At 38.6% G+C, this 20648-nt stretch overlaps 1 protein-coding gene across 3 annotated transcripts in view; it reads left to right on the forward strand.

Moving 5' to 3' along the window:
• The window catches only part of DHRSX (dehydrogenase/reductase X-linked), a 200460-nt gene extending 199200 nt beyond the window's left edge, over positions 1–1260 (forward strand). For 2 of the 3 annotated variants that reach the window (XM_088159907.1, XM_014892100.2), the window contains one exon: positions 802–1260. In XM_088159907.1, the coding sequence (XP_088016033.1) occupies positions 802–999 (198 nt within the window). In that variant the 3' untranslated portion in view covers positions 1000–1260. The remainder of the gene's footprint in view (positions 1–801) is intronic. The other variant, XR_015801604.1, reaches the window with a different exon arrangement.
• Positions 1261–20648: the final 19388 nt, after the last annotated feature.

Below are 20648 nucleotides of genomic sequence, written 5' to 3' on the forward strand. Positions count from 1 at the left end.
ATTATATCACTGATAAAGGCAAAGCATATCAAAAGTTGTGTTTTAAATATATCCTTTAATTAGAATAAAAATGCCATGGAAATAATTTCAGTGGTAGTTAAGTTATCCTTCTGAATGCAGAATGTAAAATTTTTGCATATATTCAGGACGAAAGGAGTTATCACTTTATGCTATTCACTTCTTAATTTTCATTTAATACTCATAGTATATCAGACATTAAAGATCAGTCATCATTTTGCTTTATGACAGAGCAGAACCCTGATAACCGCTGTGTCTAAAATATTGTTCCCTTATTTACCTGCCTGCTTGGACTGAACTGCAGAATCCTATTTTGCTGTCATTGTTTCCATGATCCTTTGCTTATGCCACATTGTTGTTACAATGAACACATTGCATGTACAGCATAGCCTTCATCTTCTTAAGGCAGAGCACAGACCCTTTCATCCTTGCAAAATGAATAATTAAACTAGGATTTTAATATTTGTGCTTGCTTTTGGGTTTGTTAGCTCTAACTGTGAAAGCTAAATCAATTATTTTGTATGTTCCATCTGACTAACTCTTGAAAAAATAGACTGGAGTTTTCCATATATCTGTTCTGGCTTTAAGCTAACTGAAAATAGCACCGTTGAAGAAACGGACTCTGCCAATTGAATAAGTGGCTTTCTTGTTATTACAGGCTTCAGGTTTGCATAAGGATCAGAAGTGTAAAGCAAAATTAGGGAAGATATTTATCCTATAGTGGTAATATAATTCTTCTGCTGTACCTGCCTCACTTGAATTTGGGTTTTTTTGTTTCTGCAGACCCCAGAAGAAGGAGCCTCTACAACCATCTATGCAGCAGTATCGCCCGAGGTGGAAGGAGCTGGTGGCTGCTACCTTTACAATGAGGAAAGGACAAAATCGGCTGATGTAGCATATGATGAGGAGCTGCAGAGAATGCTCTGGACAGAAAGCTGCAAGATGGTTGGGATTTCTGATGAAGCCAACAGGCTTCTCTAGAAGAAGCCACTTTCAGCTGGGTAAATGAAATGCATTGAAAAGCATCTTAGGTGAATTCTTGCAGCATCAGTCATCATCCTGGAAATCACTGTTCAGTCCCAAAGGCAAACGTGAACAGCTCTGTTCTTCACTTGAATCCCTAATCCAGGGTGTGGGGGGAATATTCCCAAAGAAAGGTGTAGTGGTTGGTTTTAAATCTAACCATCAGTTTTGTAAATCATTCTGTTTCAGTCTGTGATTAAAATACAATCTTTAAACATGTGCAGAGATGAGTTTTCATTGTTTTGTTCAACAAAAATAATGCTTGAGCATATTGTGCTGGGAGGTTTTGAATTAAACCACCTTTGTACATATTAGTTACTCTTTTAAATCCGTTTTAAAAGTTGTATCTTTATTTCCTTAAGCTTCATTAATCTATAAGACACTTTCATCAGCTTGTTCTAATGCAGAAGCTTGGCATTCATGATCATGATCTTGTTTCTGTCTTAAAGTTAGTTTTATATGTCAGCCTTTATCCAGAGATATTAACTGAAGGGCAGAACAACAAGAAAAAGTAAATAAATATGGTCTTCTTCAAACAGGATATTAAATTCACTTGTTTCCAGTTTAAATTCGTCTCTCCTATAAAGGTGAGGAAGGGATCAAACATCATAATGGCAACACAGGACTTTGGCAGAGGATGCAGTTGACCTATTGTCTTGTCAGTGGGCTAAGATTTACTTCTCCCCTTTTTTCTCCTGAACCCCTGTGATGTTGCATCTGCAGTTTCATTCATTTTCTTTGACAAGGAGAGTCACTCATGTACTGTTGCATGAAGAATCACCTTTTGCTGGTTTTGATCCTAGTTCAATTAGTTTCAGAACTAGAATTCATAGTTTGGCAGAGACCGTAATTAATGCCAGCCCACTTTTGCCTCTTTCTGGAGACGTACAATGCATCCTCCTTAAACTGTCTCTTTGCCATTTTTAAGAGTAGCCCCTGCCTATTCATCTGACTTACATAGGAACAAGAGGGTATCTTCCCTTTAGTTGTGTATGACTTCCCTAAAATTTCTTAGTAGCTATTTTTTTTTTAAATTTCATTTGACTGTCTCTGAGTGTGGGGCTGATTTATTTTTTTGGAGCTTTTTTCAGCAAACACTACAGCTTCCCCCCGCTCTGTGGGATAGCAGCTGGTTCAGATGCTGTCAGTTTTGAACACACCTCAGTTGTGTACAGTTCAGGGAACTCTACCTATGTCTGCCAAAGAGAATCTTTACAAATGATGTTCACATTCGTGGAGTAAAAAACAAAACAGACATTGGAAAGCACAAAGATAGCCTGAATTTATACAAGCTCAAATAACTAGAGGAAAAAAACTGGATTGGAGATAGAAATAGTTTCATGGGAATAGTGGTAAACCATGAGAATAATTTGCAGAGAAACTTCCCTGGACAGTTTCAGTCAAGATTGTAAGTCTCACAAAAAACATCTGGAAGTGTCTGGGGAGACTTACAGCAGCCTTAGGGTACTTACAGGGGCATACAGGAAAGATGGGGAAGGGCTTGGGCAGTGTAGTGATTGAATGGGGGAGTAATGGTTCTAAACTGAGAGGGAGAAGATTTAAGTTAGACATTAGGAAGAAATACCTCACTGTCAGGGTGCTGAAGCACTGGAACAGGTTGCCCACACTGACTGTGGATGTCCCATCCCTGGAAGTGTTCAAGATCAGGTTGGATGGGACTTTGTTTAGTGGAAAACATCCCTGCCCGTGGCAGGGCAGTTGGAAACAGATGGTTTTTAAGATCCATTCTGATCAAATCCATTCTGTGATGCTTTGATCTCTTCTCAGTGAGTCTTCCCAAGCATGGGACGTGTGTCTAGAGAGCTTGAGGTCTTATTGTTAATGGAGTAAGGTCTGTCCTGCTCCCATCTCGTTGATTTTAGATGCCATCTAAAAAAGCCACATAATCCTATGAATGTCCTTGCATTTATTTTTTTCCAGATACACAGGGAAAGACTAATAGGTGGGCTAATATAAAAGTTTATATTCATTTTGAGGAGCTGGAAATCACTGCATGACAGAACCAAGTGCAAACACAGCATCGTGCTCTCATTTGCAGCAGACTAGAAACAATAGGAATATGTTCCTATGCACTGAACCCTGGACTAATATCTCTCTTGGGCTTTTTAGCTCAAACGTGGTACTTCACTCCAAGTGACCTTATCTCCAACCTTTGGTTCAGAGGAAGATCACAGCTAAGTAAAAGCAAGCATGCTCATATGTCCAGAGTCTAGGAAGAAGATGCACTGACAGAAAAAACAACCAAAAAAAACCAACCAAAAAACCAACCAAATAAACAAACAAACAAAAAACAAACCAAAACACAAAACCCAAAAAACAAACAAAAAAAACCCAACCAACCCCCCCTCCCAAAACAACAAAACCAAACAAAAAACAAAACAAAACTCATAAAAGCATCTGGAACAAAAGTAATAAACAATTGAGGGAGAGCATATTTCCTGTCTAAATTAAGCCATGCATGATCTATTTTTAGCTTCTTAGAGTTAGTAAATACAAGGGTTAGCAGCAGGAGATTCATCACTCAGTCACTATAGCACTTTCTCTGTATGACTGGCTGACTTTTTTTTGGTAAGTGAATGTAGTGCTTGTGAAATGTGCCAGACTGACACTCCGGGAACTAAATTCCTCTGTTTATTCACGGATCATGCACAGGATGCAGTAAGCCTGCTAGACAGCCAACATTTTGATGTTGCCATAGCATTCCCATGGAACATTATTGCTGCTAAAAGCGTGTCCAGGATTACTCAAACTAGATGGGATGAGATTACCATCAGTTTTAACTCTCTCAAAGCTCCATAATATTAGCACAAACAGTTTCAAGTGGTGTAGGGATTAGTGAATTAGCAAACAGTAAAGTCAGCTAGTTACACTTTCAGTGTAATCTCAACTAATTTATTAACTCTCTCAGTCCAATTAAATCTGTTTTAAACAGTGAAAGCACGGTTTGTGAGAACCAGGAACACAGATGTAGCTGAGTGAGGGGGGAAAAAAGGCATCCTAAAGCCAGGGATTTCTAGAGCATTGCAGCTCATGAAAATACAGTTGAGCTAGTTGCAAAACTGTTATCTCAGGAACTAAAAGCAGAAAACAGTTTTGCAATGTCACGTAAGCACGTGAGCTTCTCTGGAGCAAAACCCAGTATTATTATAAAGTACTCCCAGTGTGAATGAGAAAAATCACTCGTGATACTGCTGCAAAAATCAAAAATAATTCTTAACATAACTATCTAGGGAAAAAATATATGAAACATGTAAATTGGTGGCAATGATTTTACTTTTGCACAGACAAATGGTTAGAACTGATTTAATTTCACGTTTTAAGGTCATGGGATTTCCAGAGATCTGAGCAGAGCTGTATTTCACTTCACTGAATACATGGCTGAGGGGTGGCTTTGTAGTAGGTACACACGTATAGAAAAAATACCTGAGAGCTCTTTAACCTTGCAAAGAAAGGCTAAACATGCCCCAGTAATGGCAAATTGGAGGTAAACATATTAATCTTCCAACAGGAAAGCAGATCCTCTCTGAGAGTGATTTCATATTAGAACATGTAGATCTGGTATCTGAAGATAATTAAAAGATGCCTCTGAAATGACACCTGGCAAATAGGCCAGGGAGGCTCCTAAGAAAAGTAGGTCAGTCACAGTGAAGTCATACTTAGATTCTCCCTCACGTCCACAATGGCAGCATTAATCTTGACTAATATGAGAGTGACCCATTGCTCACAACTTCTAAAATGGATATTTCCTTGCCAGTACTCCTCCCAAGCTAATATTTAGTTCAGAAATCGAAGCCCCTCTACCTTGGCACGAAAAGACACATGAAATCTATTGCCAAGTTCAGGTCTGAGATAAACAGAAGCATCCTCTAAGTATCAAGGTGATCTGAGTCTACTGCCTTTGGTAGCAGAATGAAGTCATGTCAAACCAATTTGCTTTTCTATTAAAAATAGATTGCAAATTTAAAAGTAAAAAAAAAAATTCTCTAAAAAATGACCAAAAAAAGATTACTCCTGTTATGAAGGATAGTTCAAATAAATAAATAAATATAGATCTTACAGGAATGAATGCATCTTATGAGAATTAAGTTGTCTAGGAATTTGATAAGGCAATGTTAAACAACGAACTTGTATAGAAAATAAATAACTTGCTGACAAAAGAGCTCTAAGTTACTTAGAAAAAGAATTATAATTTCCTCAATAATTAACTGCTTTATTTGTCAACTGTGGGGAAATTATTTATAAACTGGAAAGGTAAGTTCTCTAATTTGTGTGTGAATACACTATTATTTGTACATGATGAGCTAGCTACATTCTTACTTCCAGTTCAAGACTGAGTTTAAGAGCTAGATATGGAGCCATCAGCCACACTAAAAAATTGTATTTTATAAATATTTAGACATTATAGTTGACTCTTTATACAACTATCAATTACTTCAGTACACAGTGAGAATTGGTACTGTAGAAACAAAAGACTTTGTTGTTTAACATCAGGTTTACTGCCCCTCTTCCAAATGCACAGTAGTGTTAACTCTAATCATAATAACACATGGCAGATATTTAAATGCTCATCCTAAATAAATTTTCTACGTACAGGCTCTTGTTCAGTTCTGGTGTTAGGCTGCCTTGTTCCATTACATGATTTCTGCTTCAGCTGCCACCATGGAAAGACAAAAATCAGATTCCAGTGAAGTTAACATGAAAACAGATAAGATAGAGCTCCCATGATTTTAAGGGGGCGAAGGCTGAGTATACTGACCCATTTGTAATAACTGAGGAAGTCAGTGCAAAACATATTGCACAACATCCGGCCAGGCAAGAAGAGTAAGCCACAAACAATTCTTTGAAGGTAATTTTATTCCTTTTTAAAACAAATTTACTGTGTTTTGGCAATCTACTGTGGCAACACTGAAGGAAAGTAACAGGAAGAAAACAGACCAGTGGCCAAGAGTGCTGTTTCCAAATACATATAGTTACTGGCTTCCATACTGTATTCATCAACATTTGTTGGCTTCTTTCCCTTTGGAAATGGACCTTAGCCAAGAATTCCTTTCACACAGGCAGTCAAGAAGAGTCAAAATGTAGCACTGACTCATTTATTCAGACAAACTGTATAGATTGAAAACAATCACTTTAAAGTACAAGATTTCCTAATCTCAGAAAAGAAAAAGTGGGGGTGGGGGTGTGAAGAGCCAAAAACCAGACTATGGCACTTTTTGAGATATTAAACCTGGTCACCTCTTCACAGTCAGAATGCAAGACACATTAAGATGCTAAGATGCCTTATGTCCTTTCCAAAGAATACAGATCAACAAACATTTCTCTCTCCTCTATCTTAGCATTGCCTGAACTCTCAAAATTAGCTCAAGTAACATCAGTATTTGCAAACAAGCAGATCAATTTAATTTATCACTCATCTTCCCTCTTTTGAAAGTAGAAACAAAATTTATTTCAGCTTGTCCACATTTTTGGAACTGATTATTTAGTCTCCACATTGATCTGCATATGTTGAAAATGTGTACTGTATCTCAGGCTTTTTTAATAATATGAAGGAAAAGAATAAATTCCTTTTAAGATGAACAGGATAGCTAAGGGCCAAATCCTGCTTCTTTCTTTTTCCTCAGGGAAAACTTCCACTGAAGACAATGTCAGTTCTTTACTGACATAAGGAAAGTAAGACCACATTCAAGAAAGTTAACGTAAAACATTTGCACAGAACTTTTCTCTGAACTACATTACACAGCTCTGCTGAAGTTAATGAGACATCCCAGAATCACTGTACAAAGACAAGTAACTTAATAGCAGAAGAAGCTATAAAAACCTTGTATCATTTAAATTTGATAATGCCTCAGTACATTATCTCTGGAGTGAAAGATACTTTGTGCTTCTACTATATTATTTTAATATAGTAAAACGCTCTCTTTATCTCAAAGAAATTAGTCTAAATAATGTGCAACCTAAAAATTCCACTGATATGGTGTATTGAGAAAAGAGGGTAGCATTTATCTTACTTAAAATCATCTAAGAGCAGGATAGATGATCTAAGCCTATGAGTTAGGTTCCATCTGTGGTCAATGAGTATAATACTCCTATGGGACAACTCCTCTGCCTGCTGTTTGAGTGGGAAATGAGTCAAGATGCCATCTCTCTGGCTGTCCAGAGAGGGAAAACAGACTGGTAGCCTAAGGTAAATGTCCAGTACCTGTACATTGTAGAATCACAGAATCAATTAGGTTGGAAAAGACTTTTGAGATCATCAAATCCAATCTATAACCCAACACCACCCTGTCAACTAGACCACGGCACTGAGTGCCATGTCCAGTCTTCTTAAACACCTCCAGGGATGGTGACTGCACCACCTCCCTAGGCAGCCATTCCAGTATCTATTCACCCTTTCTGTGAAGAACTTGTTCCCTATGTTAAACCTAACTCTCGCCTGGCACAGCTTAGGACTGTGTCCTCTTCTCCTGTCGCTGGTTGCCTGGGAGAAGATGCTGACCCTCCCCTGGCTACAGCCTCCTTTCATGGTTGTAGAGAGTGACAAGGTCACCCCTGAGCCTCCTTTTCTCCAGGTTAAACAACCCCAGCTTCCTCAGCCACTCCTCATAGGGCTTGTATCAGCTCTTGTTGACTCACGCAGCTCTCCATGCACTTAAACTGCCTGAGAGCAAAGGGGTTTTTTCTTTTCTGGTATTTTTTTGTTTTGTTTTCTTTTTTTTGTCTTCTCCCAACTCCCCTCTTCCTCCTCCCCTGCTATCCCCCCTAAGTTTCTTAGCTCAAAAGGCACCATAGCTAATTTACAGTAAGTTTGATCTTCTGCACAACAAAGATCATCTAACCCTTATTTGAACTGGCTGGACCATCTCTTCTAGATATTTGTCAGCCCAAGTTTAAAAATTTTCAGTGAAACAGAGCATCTTATATATGTTCTTTCCAGCCACAATATTTTTCAGCTTAAAAAAAAGAGCTTTATTTAATTTTTGAATCAGAGTTGCTTTTCAGCTCACAGCTATTTGATGTATTTACACTTTTATCTGCTGGGCTGAAGAACTCATGCTCTCCTAATGGAGATGGACAGGCAGTGAGGAAGGCATCTCTTGGCATATTTTTGATGAACTAGCTTGATCAAGCTCTTTGAATCTTCCATTGGAAGTCATGTTTTACATCTTTCAACCATCTTCTTATGTCTTTGTGAATCTTATCTGATTTTTCAACTTTCCTCCTGCTTTTGAGATTTTAGCAGCTCATTTTGATTTACATTGGTAATATAGCCTCACTAGTCAGCTTATTTTTTCTGTTCCTATACCCCAAGACCATAAGGACCTCCTTTCCTGAAGCATCATAGAGGAACTCAGATTTGGAGATTCTATAAGCTTTTTTTCAGACACGTAAAGCCTTATACTCTACATACAGTCTACTTGATTTGTTTCAAGACGGATGATCTAATAGAACTCTAAATGCTTCTTTTATTATGATTTATTTCCACCATTAAAGCCCCAAATCTGCACTAAAGAGTGCTTGAGAATGTTCTGGAGCCGTTGAGTCAGGAGATGCAACAGGGCCTGAGAGTTAGAGCACTGACATCATGGAAACGTGCCCTAGTTCAGCAGCTGAAGTCATAGATAAAATAGTGCACAGTGACTTGCTTTATCTGGAACATAACAAATTTCACCAAAGCAGTAATTTCCTTTGTTTTAGAAATTATTTCTGTTATTTATCATTCTGACAGAATCTCCCAGAAGATGTTTCTCTGTCTCATCCCAGACTGAACTAGCAGGATAAATGCATATTGCTCTGCACCTCTGAAGCGACGAGATCCCCCAGCAATTACACAGTACTTCAGCACAGTGCTGGAGCTTCAGCAACTTGGCTACAAACATTGGCTCGAAGACTGATACAGAAAAGCAGATTAGGCTCTCAGAGATTTTTCTTTTTTTTATATAATTTAGTATTAATCTTTCTTTTCTAGCCTCTGTTTTCCTCTCATATGTGACTTCTCTTTATGGTCCTCTGTAAAGATGGGGGGCTTCTCCCAGAGCTGATAGAAACAAGTTTTGTTCTACGCAGTCACTTGGCAGAGCAGTTGTGATTGCAGTATTGTAACTCCCTCTTGCCCTGCTGGGTCTTATTTCTGGACACTGAATTCAAGCTGCAAATTCACAGCTTTTCTGCTTATTATGAGGAGAAGCATTACCATCTGTTTTATGGAACTCTAAACCACATTTCATACCACATTTACTTGATACACAATTACTGCTGCATTTATCACCCATTCTCGTGTAGAGCAGAAACCATTTTACCACCAGCTCATTGTTTGAAATACTGAAAAGTACAATTCTCATCCTATGTTGGAACAAAATCCCAACATGCAGGTATTTCCTGCAGAACACAGGTTCTGAGTGATTTCTTTTGGCAAACTGAAGCTGTCTAATCCAAAGGTTTGATTTAGATAACATTGAAAAGGCACTGGTGTTATTAAAATCTTAAAATACTGACTCTTCTAGATTTCACTCAAGTTTGAAGTGATCTGGATCAATATGATTGTGTCCTTCATATTTTGTTTACATGGTGCAGCATTTTGCAATAAAGTTGTTTCTCAAACCAGCTCAGGGAAAAGTCTGTTAGTGAAAGGCATGCCTTTCATTCCGCTCTGAAAATTAAATTTCGTATCTTTAGCAATTGTACTTAGAAGAGATTTTCCTTTTGACAATGACTTGATGACTTAAACTATAAGAGAGGACTCATTGCATAGAAATTTTTCTTCCACATCACACTGCTGGGGTCCATGAAGATCCAGAAAGGAGGATACAATATATATGCTTGATTTTTCATCTCCTCTCCCTCCACTTGTTTCATGTCTGAAGGCTGTATGAAAACAGGAGAAGGAAATTACCAGCAATTTGCTTCCATTACAAAAGAGCAAACAATAAAATAGTTGTTATCCAAATCTTCATCAGACTAAGTACTTCATATACCTGATGTGTTCACTGGGATTTTTCTAGGTTGATTCAGAAAAAATTTCTTAATGGAAAGAATGGTCAAACATTGGAACAGGCTGCCCAGGCTGTGTCATCATTCCTGGAGATATTTAAAAGACTTGTAGATGTGGCACACAGGAACATGGTTTAGTAGTGGGCTTGGCAGTGTTAGGTTTGTGGTTGGATAAACTTGGAGGTCTTATCCAAGCTAAGTGATTCTGTGATTCTATATCTCAGATTTGATTATGTTCTTGAAGAGTAGCTCTCAGGGTCAGAGGAACTGGGGAATTTTGTCCCATATGTTATGGGTATGACTTACCCTCTCTTAAAATGAGTCTTAGCTTCCATGCTTCTTCACCTTTGTTCACCATAGCTGGTAATATGAAGTGGCTGCTGTTTGCAGTACAGCTGAAAAAGTCAAATGCTGGGTGTTGCTCTTTTTTTGAAATATTAGCCTCTTAATTCAAGGACAAATTAATGCAGAATTATTCGATTACTTTTTAAAGACTTTGAGGTCTGGAGAAAGCACCAGAGTTATCTAAACAACAGCTTTTGAACTTGAATATCTGCAAAGTAGTTTTATTAATGTTTTGATCCTACAAATACCTTTCTATTCTACATTCTTGTAAAGCCAATGAAAAGATCTGGGGAATAGGTTAGGCTGAATTTGTAATTTTTCCTTACAGTGAAGTTTCATAAACCTACATGACCTAATTGCCCTGAGAGTAGATGTTTTGGGACATTGCACTTATAAAGCACATTAGTATAAAAGCATACACTTGAGCATATTCTAATAAGTAAATTCCTTTTAAGGATATGCTCAAATTTCTGCATGTGCTTTACTGACTTGGTGCTACAGTGTGTTGAGCTACAAATGTGGGACAAGTGACAAAAAGGGTTTGAAATCACACCTCAGTAGGTATAATACACAGTATGAGTTAGAGGGATAATTTTTCTCTGAAATAAAGACAAAGACAAATGGTCTCCATGTTTACAAGCTTTTTCATAAACATCTGTGCTAAACAAAAGATAAGTTTAAACTTTAAGCCTTTTAGTTCAATCCGTTTCAATCAGAAAATCATTGTCTGCATAACCTCCGGAGAAAAATAATACAGACAATAAAATATATTTTGTAAATAGAAAACCAAAACTAGTGCTCTATTGCAGAACAAATAGTCATATTCTATAAGTTCAAACCATACATCGAAGCTTGCTAAAGAGAAAAAGCACAGAGTTTTTATGCGCAGTACTACAAAACAGCTCAAACCCCTGCACTTCTTTACAGGGATTTAAACTGGAGTGGTAACCATATGCCAGCATGAAATGGCTTATTCCATGAATGGAAAATAAATTCAGAACCACTTGGTTTTCATATGTTCAAAGCAGTTGATATGCTTAATACAGATGAACACTTGTACTTCCTCCTATTTTTCTTGTGTCTTCTTTAATTTTTAATGAGTCTTTTGTTAGTCAGATGAGAGAAAAAGCTTCAGATCAAATCTCATGAGGTAAAATCCAAAACTCAGAGGAAAACTACGAAAGATTGATTTGTTTGGTTTCTAAAAACATAACCACATTGCCAAGAGCCTCCAGCTGGCAGGATAGAAAAAATGTCTCTCACAATTGCAAATTGCCAATTCTAAAATGGCACAGCAGCAGCTTTTTACCCTGACTACCTGCAGCTGGCCTGCTTTCCATCTTCCCTCTGCCAGGCAAAATAGTAGGTGCCTCTTGCCATCTCTTCCATCCACCTCCCCAAAAATGCACATGGAGTTATGAAACACAGTTAAAATTGTGTATTTGAGATGAGCCTGTACTATAGCTGTTGGGAACACAAACAGGAGTGAGACAAAGCACGCATCATTCTCCACACCAGCTGGTATGGCTGTGGGAGAAACAGTCAAGCTTGCAGCTCATAAAGCCTTCTATGGGTCTAAAAAAATACAATTACTGATCTTGAGACTAATTGTTCTCAGTTTAACTTCATTATGTTAATCAATGAAAAAGCTTTACTGACAGCTATGGGCCTGAAGAAATCTTCTTGGCAAAAGGAAACAAGAGCTTTCAATCCCAGGGAATGAGATAGTTGTGCAGAGGAAACTAAGGAGCAGGACAAGTTTATATGGCATTCAAGTGGCCTGAATGTTGCTGGAAATGAAACAAAAACGAAGAAAATTGCTCTGTAGGTGTTAGAAAAAATTGGTGAGTCTGGTGGGGTGAGATGTGGCTAAGGTAGTATGTGAATTCTCTTAGTAGACAATGAAAGTAAACAAGCTTAAAGTAAACGTGAGCTGAGATGATGCTCCAGTCAACAGGAAGCAGCAGGGCTGGCACCTCCCTGCTCCAGGTGAGTGCATGTTCAGGAAACTGCAGAGCTTCAGACTTCCTGCTTTGTTTTCCTCCTGTATTTGCTGCTCTGCAGCCTGGCAGAATTTCAGCACTGGCTGTGAAAGATGAGCCTACCTGCCTAGAGCTCCTAATCCTTTGATGTCTGTGCTGTGCTCCTGGAAAGAGGGAGACTAATTGGAAGAGTGAGGAAAGAGAGGGAACTCACTCCCCTAGCACTGAAGAGGTGGTGATCTTGGTAATTTATAAACAAAACAGTCCCAGTTCCTGTTGTAGGTATCCAAACCTTACAAAAGAAGTTTAGGGGAGCTCGGAATACAGTTCAGACTGTAGAAGATTTAAGCATGGATGTGCCTAATTCCTGGGTAAAAGAGTTCTTATAGGAGCATCGACTGTCAAGATGGAGAAGGTCCTTGTCATGCACATTAGCAGATTTCTGGGTGCCTGAGGGAATCCCAGGTGAGACAGGGAGACTTCTAATGAGTTGGACTGCCCTTATATTTAGGTAAGTACTAAGCAGGAATATTTTTGGTGGGACATTTTGATACTAGGGTGTTCATCTCTGTCTTATTTTAGAAGTTTTGGTTGGTTGGTTGGTTGGTTGGTTGGTTGGTTGGTATGTTTTCACTGGAGCATAGTGCTAGAGCAGCCAGATCAGAAACGTTTTATTGCTGGTGGGAAAGCAGCACAAGGCAGCAGCTGGTCAAGGGCTGAAGGGTATCTGCCTGCCCTGGGCACCCAAAATCCTCCCTGTTCAGAACACGAAAATGAACTTCAGGAGACACAAGGAGCAATCAAACCCAAAAGAAACATCCCTGACAAAAAAATATGAAATTAATACAAAAGCCAAACTGTTGAAAGGGATGGCCATTGCACTTGTTCTTTGTGTGCTCTCCTTCCCTCTTTCCTCCAAAAGAATACATGTAATTACAAACAGCATCTGTGTAAGGTGAGACCCAGATGGTAGATGTCTAAACACATCCCAGCTGCACTGGGTACAGGAGTGTTTCTTTGAAACAGCCCAGTGCCTGTTTCTCTGTAGAGAAACTCTAGCTCTCATCTGTAAACACTGAGGGGGAAAAGGAATATTTAAGCTAAAAGACAGGGGTGGTAGCAGAAAGAGCAATAATTTAGTGATGGGAAAATAAGGTTGAACAGCAGTAGAAATTTCTTACGATCTGGAGTTTTGTCCCAGGAAGAGTTTTAACAGGATTAGGGGAAGTAAAGAAATTTAAGTGTTATTTAAGAAATTTAACCTGGAGTCCCATTAGAGCAGAGGTGGCTAAATACACTGCAGTGGACCTGAGCTTGATGACATGAATAGCTTCTTGCAAACTTTAATTCTTTGACATATTTAACATCACACTTTCTGGAGTGCAGTTTGCATTCTGGTGAATGCTGGTTACTCATGAGAACTGTTGCAGGATTTTTAGGAATGACAGGCCTAGGCTGCCTTCCACTAGCAAAGATTTCTTGCACTGACTAGAATTGTAAAAGAAAAGAGAAATTAACAAGGATCCTATTAGAAATTTTATTCAGAAAGCAATAAAGATTCTGGCTTTAAACCACATTAGAGGCTTGTTCTGTAGCTCAGCATCCAAGTATAGTGAGGGAACAGAGGAATCCCCTACTTTTACTTCGGAGATTCCTCTCTTTCCAAGGGAACTTGGTCTCTAGCGTGTTACAAGGGTAGTCTTGACCAGAGTATCTAGTCTTTCTCTGTGGTGATTTTTCAGTCTTCATACCTGTAAACAACACATACACAGTTAAGTTCTAAATGTCTGAATTAGCCTTTTCAGGGCAGGAGGAGAAGGAGCGAATGGGGGTGGGGAGTAGGGTCTGGTAAAAAAATTGGTTTAGCTACTCTTGAATTCACATCCTGGTTTTGAGTGCTTTAAATCCATGTCTACATGATAGAGGCTTTGACACATTCTGACCACATCATAGGTGATTCTTTTGGGACCAGAAGGACCCCAGAAGCACTATGTGATGTTGTGAAAGCCTGGTGCTCTCTATTCCAAGAAATTGGGAAACCTCCTGTAGTTAAACTCCTTCAGCTTTCCTACTGAGTTCAGTCATACAGTTCTGAGAAATTTTGTTGGCTAATTTGATATAAAAATGCCTCTTCCCCTCCCACACTTTCCAAGTAGATAATTTTCTTGGTATTATGTTCTCAGATATGACTGATGAGGTGCAGATAGCACTAAGCACACTGTGCTGCCAGCAGGGATTCTGGAAAGCTGGGGCTGGCACGGTGCTCCTGGTGTCTCTCCTCATCTTGTGCAGGTATGCAAGGATGAGGGTAGTGAGTGATGGTTGCTTGTCAGCATAGATCATATAAGTTCAGATGAGATTATAATTTTTTTTGGTACAGCCTTTTCCTTTTTAACTTTTGCTATGAGTGAAAGCATGACAAAAAAACATGTCTGGGGGGCATAAAGGGTAGAGATTATCAGCTCAAAAATGGACTAACACATGGGAGTTTGGGTCATTCCTAACAGTAGGTAAAATAGATGACATTTGAGAGAAGGAAAAATAGAGCAACATTTTTACTTAAAGGCTTCATTTATGTATCTGAATTATATGTGAATGCAGAAAGACCAGGAGATGCTCTTACTGCATCCAGTTACTTTTCCAGTGTGGGAACTGTAGCAGAATTCAGAGACTTTGCTCTCCTGTGGTGCCCCAGTATTGCTGCAGTGCCAGAGATGAAGTTCTGAAACATAAATGCTTCAAAGAAAGAAGGTATTATGTTCAGATATGAGGTGTTCAAACCAATCCAAGTTTGAGAGGGGCTTTGCTGTCTGTGCAGGCACAGTTTTAAAAGGGATGTAGGAAATGTTGGAGAAAAAAAATCTGGAGAAAGCCGGAGGATACAAGTGAAAAATAGTAGAATGAAGGGATTAAACATCAAAAAGTCTGTATGACAAGAAATATTAGTTCTCTCTACCCAGCTTGCTTCTAAATTCCAGGGTCTTAGTGAAACCAGCCTCTGAACTCCAGTAACTCCATTGCTCACCACAGAGTCAGTGGAGACTGAGAGGAGTCTGCAGCTCCCCAGAGGGAGATCTTGTCTGGCTGTGTTAGGTAACTGGAGCTCGCCAAAGGTAAATTGCAATAGGAAAGTGTGAAAAGACAGAGCAGAAAACAAAAATAAAAATAAGTATGCTGGCTAAAGAACAAAACAACAGGCTGGACAGCAATTTCTGAGAAAAGGTGAGATAAAGAAATATGAATGATGCAATCTAAGAAGGAAAAAGCAAATTGCCAGAGATAAAACAGACTGTGGAGAAGGCAGCTGAAGAAGAAAAGAGAATATAATCCCAGTTAGGCCCTTTGAAGAAAACAGAGTAAATAAATAGAACCCTTCTGTTTGTCTTGAAATACTGCTTCAGATTTTGCTGTCTGGAGAGAAACACCTTTTACTTATCACTATTTTATTGCAAAAAGGTGAGAAGCTCTAATTATTCCTGATGTCCTGTTTGTTTTGGAAGTAAATCTTCACATGTTCTATTTCCTTGATGCACTTTTAAATTACTGTCCTGGTGTTAGCAAAAAATCTGAAACAGTGAACTGAACCAAACATTCTCACAATCTGTGCTTCTGAACCACATTACTTCACCAAAATAGCTTAAAAGTTCCTCAGCTAGCTTTAATTATGTCTCTGCCCACATTCTGCTCTCAAGCAAGCTTAGTATTTTCTTCTTGTTTGGCTTAGGTTGAAACCCCTGAACCTGTGAAAGGAGCTTTTCTCTGAGGAACTAAATAGGCTGCAAGCTGTATAATAAGAGGAGAAAAAGTGGCACACAATTCACTTTTAAAAGCACCTGTTTCTATGTGGCAGACTGAAGCCTTCTGAGGTCCAGGTCAGCTTTCAGGCTGGATGAATCTCCCTCTGGGTGCTCCTGCCAAGGAGGCAGGCAGCAGGCTCAGAGCAGAGCTGGTGTAAACCAACAGGGCCAGGAAGTGTGTGGCTTCCTGAGAGGCACCAGACTGCTCAGAGCAGTTTAGAGATACTTTAGTCTGGGATTGACAAAGCCAAGGAAGGTCTCGTGAGTCAGAATTTACCTTGCTTTGAGCAGAGATTTGGACCAGGTGGCTTGTAGAGATATTTTCCACCTGGAAGGGCTCACCAAGACTATGAGTCCTTGTCTCTGCAGGGTACCCTGATGGCAAACTTTGTCCTTTTTGAAGAAAAGGGAGGGGAGGGAGGGAGGGAAGAGGAGGGGTTGGATTCTGTGGGTTGGGAAAAAAACCCCATGGCTTGTGGTCCAGTCATCTTCAATTGTCCATTTAGTCTGGAGCAAGGAGGGTAAAAGTATGCTAAATCCAATCAAAAATATAGTCCATGGTTCTTAAACTTTGTGTTAATCATAAGACAGGAGATTTGTCCTGCCTAACTTGTAGTCTAACTAGTGTACAGGATCTAAGGACTCCAGGATTTAAAAATAAAGATTAGCCTTGCACTTCAACCACCACAGGAATCTAGTAGTATACCTTTTCATATTTTTTTATGTGAAGGGCAACAGCATTTAACATTTATGACAGTCTTCTGGGCTGCATATCTGTAATAGAGACATCTCAATACACAGCTAGATAACGTACTTGGAAACTGAAAAGTTTCATTTATGCAAGATATTAGAGAGCTTCTAACTCAAAAAACCCCTCCCTTTTAGTTCCCTTTGTAAGGGAACAAATTTTGACTATAACAGAGACTTATTCAGAGGCCTGGGTTCAGCTTTGGAGAAACAAGAGCCTCAAAATTGACCATGAAGTACCAGGGTCTTCGATCAGAGCAGGGCCTGGGAGTCTGACTTTCATATTTTCCACCCAAAACCAGAGCTCTACCTAAGAGATTTCTGTTAATTTTTTCCTCATGGGAAGTGCTTCAGTGCCAGTTGATCCTATCCTGCTCTTTTCTTCCATGTGTGACCTTTCCACACTATTGCAATGCAATCCACGGGGTGTGTGCATCTGACCATAAGCAAGTTCACATTTGATTCCTGTGCTGCAGGATGGCAAAACTGTAAGAAAAAGGAAAATAAATTAATGACATATAGAGTCTTATAAATTTTATGAGCAGAATCAGATCCTTCCTCTTCAGCAACAAGGGCAAAAACTAATTTCTTCAAAAAAAATCTCTGATGATTAAAAGGTTGTTGGCAATAGAGCCACAGAGGCTAATTATGAATTCTCTCTTGCAGTTTTCACTGCTGTCTCGGATAGTTGGCTGGCATTAAGGAAAAACTCTTTCATTCTACATAAGGAAGTGGAAAAAAAGGTTTGAGTCAGACCTGTCTTCTCGATTTATAACAGTAAATCCATAATGGAAGTAGATGGAAGTGGATGAAACCTTACCAGTTCATAATCTGTTACTGTGATACTATTTTATGTTTTTATGGTATGTAAAAGATGGGGAAGATACATACAAAATAACACAAAACACATAAAGATTCTTCAGTAGTGCATGTCTGTGCTTACCCCACAGGTGCTTCTAGGTATCTGCATGCTTATCCTTTTTTTTCATTTGCAAAGCCATGAAAAGTGTTTGAATATGTAAATGACATAAAAATATGCAATTATCTTCCCTATAGACATACAGATTTTGGAGGAAGATAATTAGGGCACGTTCCAGGCTGTGTGTTAACTGTTCTTCACGTAAAAGACAATGGTTCCTTCTTTCCCCACAGAAAAATCAATGCTCAAAAAGGCTTTTTGTTCTGTTACAGCCACGTGTGGCAGTAATGCATTCTATTCTGAAGTTCTTTAAAAGGTGTAGTGCTATATTGCCTCTCAATTATGGACTCATAGCACAGACATAAGGGATGAGGAGACTGGATAAAATGTGTGTCCACAATGAGAGCATTCTGGCATAGCAACAATAGGTTTGTGAAAGAGCTGAGCTGCCTTAAAGGTCTGATCTTGTGAGAATAACAAACTTCAGCCTTTGAGAAACAGTGGTCTATTAGGGGTTTCTTTTCTAAACTTTTCCCCTCTTTATGCATCTTCCCAAACACACTGATTTTGCCTCCGAAATAAAAGGCATGGAGGGCACAGGGGGTTCCTTCATTCTTGGAGAAAACAAAAGCTGAACACCTATCTCTGTGTGGATGCCAAACAAGGACAGCCATGTCTGTATTCCAGTCATGTTTCCTTATTGTTTGTGCTGTCCTGCCCATTACCAGAGAACAGGAAACTGCTTAGGGGGATGTAATTCTGTTTAAAAGTCTGTCACTATGAATTACCAAGGGGAAAAGGCAAATCACAGGGTAGCATAGCAGTAGCGTGGTGCCAAAAAAATCCTAGACCTTTGCAGTGTCAGGAAATAATTTGCAGTGAATACCCAAGTTCCCCTTTATAATTTTCTTGAGGCTAGAAACATGCTAATATCTCCTATTTAGAGAATACTGCATATTAAAGGCAGATTTGAAAAGAGAAGACGGCACTTCCAATTTCTACCACTGCCAAATATTAGTCTTTATAACATGCATGTAAATAAGTGCCTTGCATTTGACATGATCAAGTCTACCTGTTCTGTGTAAGGTTTCCTCCAGTAACACAAGAGCAGTGTTTGCAGTTTGTTTGCCTCAACCTCTTTTTTCATCCTTGTTCAAAAGTTGCATAACTATGCTGTCTTCAAGAAACAGGATGCTTATAATATTAAAGCAAATGAGCCTGGGGTACTTTGGGATATTGTAGGTTACATTTAAAATAACTTTCATATAAAATTATTCAGCAGAAAGTGGTAGCCTGGAGTGAGTCAGTGGTTCAGATACGCTCTAGTGCAGTTAAGCAACCTAGAAGAATTTATTATTGGTCTTTTTAGAATTGTCATTAATCCCTGAAATGAAACCAATTCTGCTTGTATTTTCAAAGGTTTTATTCAGGAAGGTTGTCCCTATGGAAAAGATCAGCAGAAAGCCAGTGCATCAATGAAATTTTATCCTAATCCTCAGAAGAGGGTAGGAGAGGGGTAGAGGTCAAGAATCCAGAGGAATATATCTTATGGTGATATATGCACAACAGCAGATTTAATTTCTACAGAAGCCTTAGAAGTGGAAAAAGACCCAAACAGCAACCTCCCTCCTCCATTAACTGAATAATGATTAGAACTAAAATTCAATTCAATTCCAGCCAGTAGACAGAATGTCCCAAAAATGCCAATGCCAACAGTCTATTCAGACAGACAGACTTGGCTAAGAACCACATGTTCATTATGGCCATTAGATTCTTTACACTTTTGTAAAATAAGGTGCAAATTCATTACAGAGAATTTTGGAGGGTTTGGGGTTACTTTTTAGATAAGGTCAGTAACGGTGACAGATCCATCACCCATTTGCAAGTGTCACAATGTCACTTAAAACCAGAACCATTCCAATCAAATTGATGCAACATGAAGTGAATGACTTTTTAGAAACAGACAGTATGGACAATAATTTACTTATTGTTTTTAAGTATAAATGTTTAATATGAAGGAATTTATATGCCTCCAAGTGACCGCTTGCTCTTATTATTCAACAGAACCTAAATTGGATTGATGTTAAATGATTAGATTTGCCAGTGAAAGGATTGCCCTTGAACTGCCTACAAAGACTCAGGTTTTGTCCTTCTTATGTCCTTTCTGTCCAATTTGGAAAAGTCCAAATTATTTTACAGTCAGATTTACAAATTAAGCAACTTTGTCCCAATGAATGCAACACCTGACTGAATATGGTTCTAATTAGCTGGCTGTGCCAAGGTTTACCATTACAGCACAAAGTAATGAAACTAGGTTAAAAAAATCTGCTTCTTACACTATTTGAATAGGAAAAGAGGAAAAAAATTAAAATGGTTTTCCTAAAAATTGTAAAAAAAAAAAAATTAAATCCCTGAAATGAACACTTTTAGGTCCCTTAATTCTTTTTAAAACCATTTCATTTTTTTTCCATCCAAGAAGTGATTTTTTTTCTCCATGCTTAGTTCAGTGAAAGAAGGGATTTGGTGTATGATTGTCTTTATTTTAATAGTTTTTTAAAATTACCCTTGTGATTTTTCCTGCTTTTACATGTTTCAGACTTTGAATTTTGCATTCTTGAAGAATCATAGTGTATCATGAGCTGGAAGGATCCACAAGCATCATCAAAGCATCATCAAACTCCTATTCTCTTCAAAGAGAGTAAAGAATGAATGAAGTAAAAAGGAAAAAACTTGAAGACAAATATATTTGAAACTATCAGAAACTTTCACAGTTTTCAGTGAAACCAGTATTATGCACAAGAGCTAAAC

Source organism: Sturnus vulgaris, chromosome 2, assembly GCF_052056855.1.
Source record: "Sturnus vulgaris isolate bStuVul1 chromosome 2, bStuVul1.hap1, whole genome shotgun sequence".
Classification (NCBI taxonomy): Eukaryota; Metazoa; Chordata; class Aves; order Passeriformes; family Sturnidae; genus Sturnus; species Sturnus vulgaris.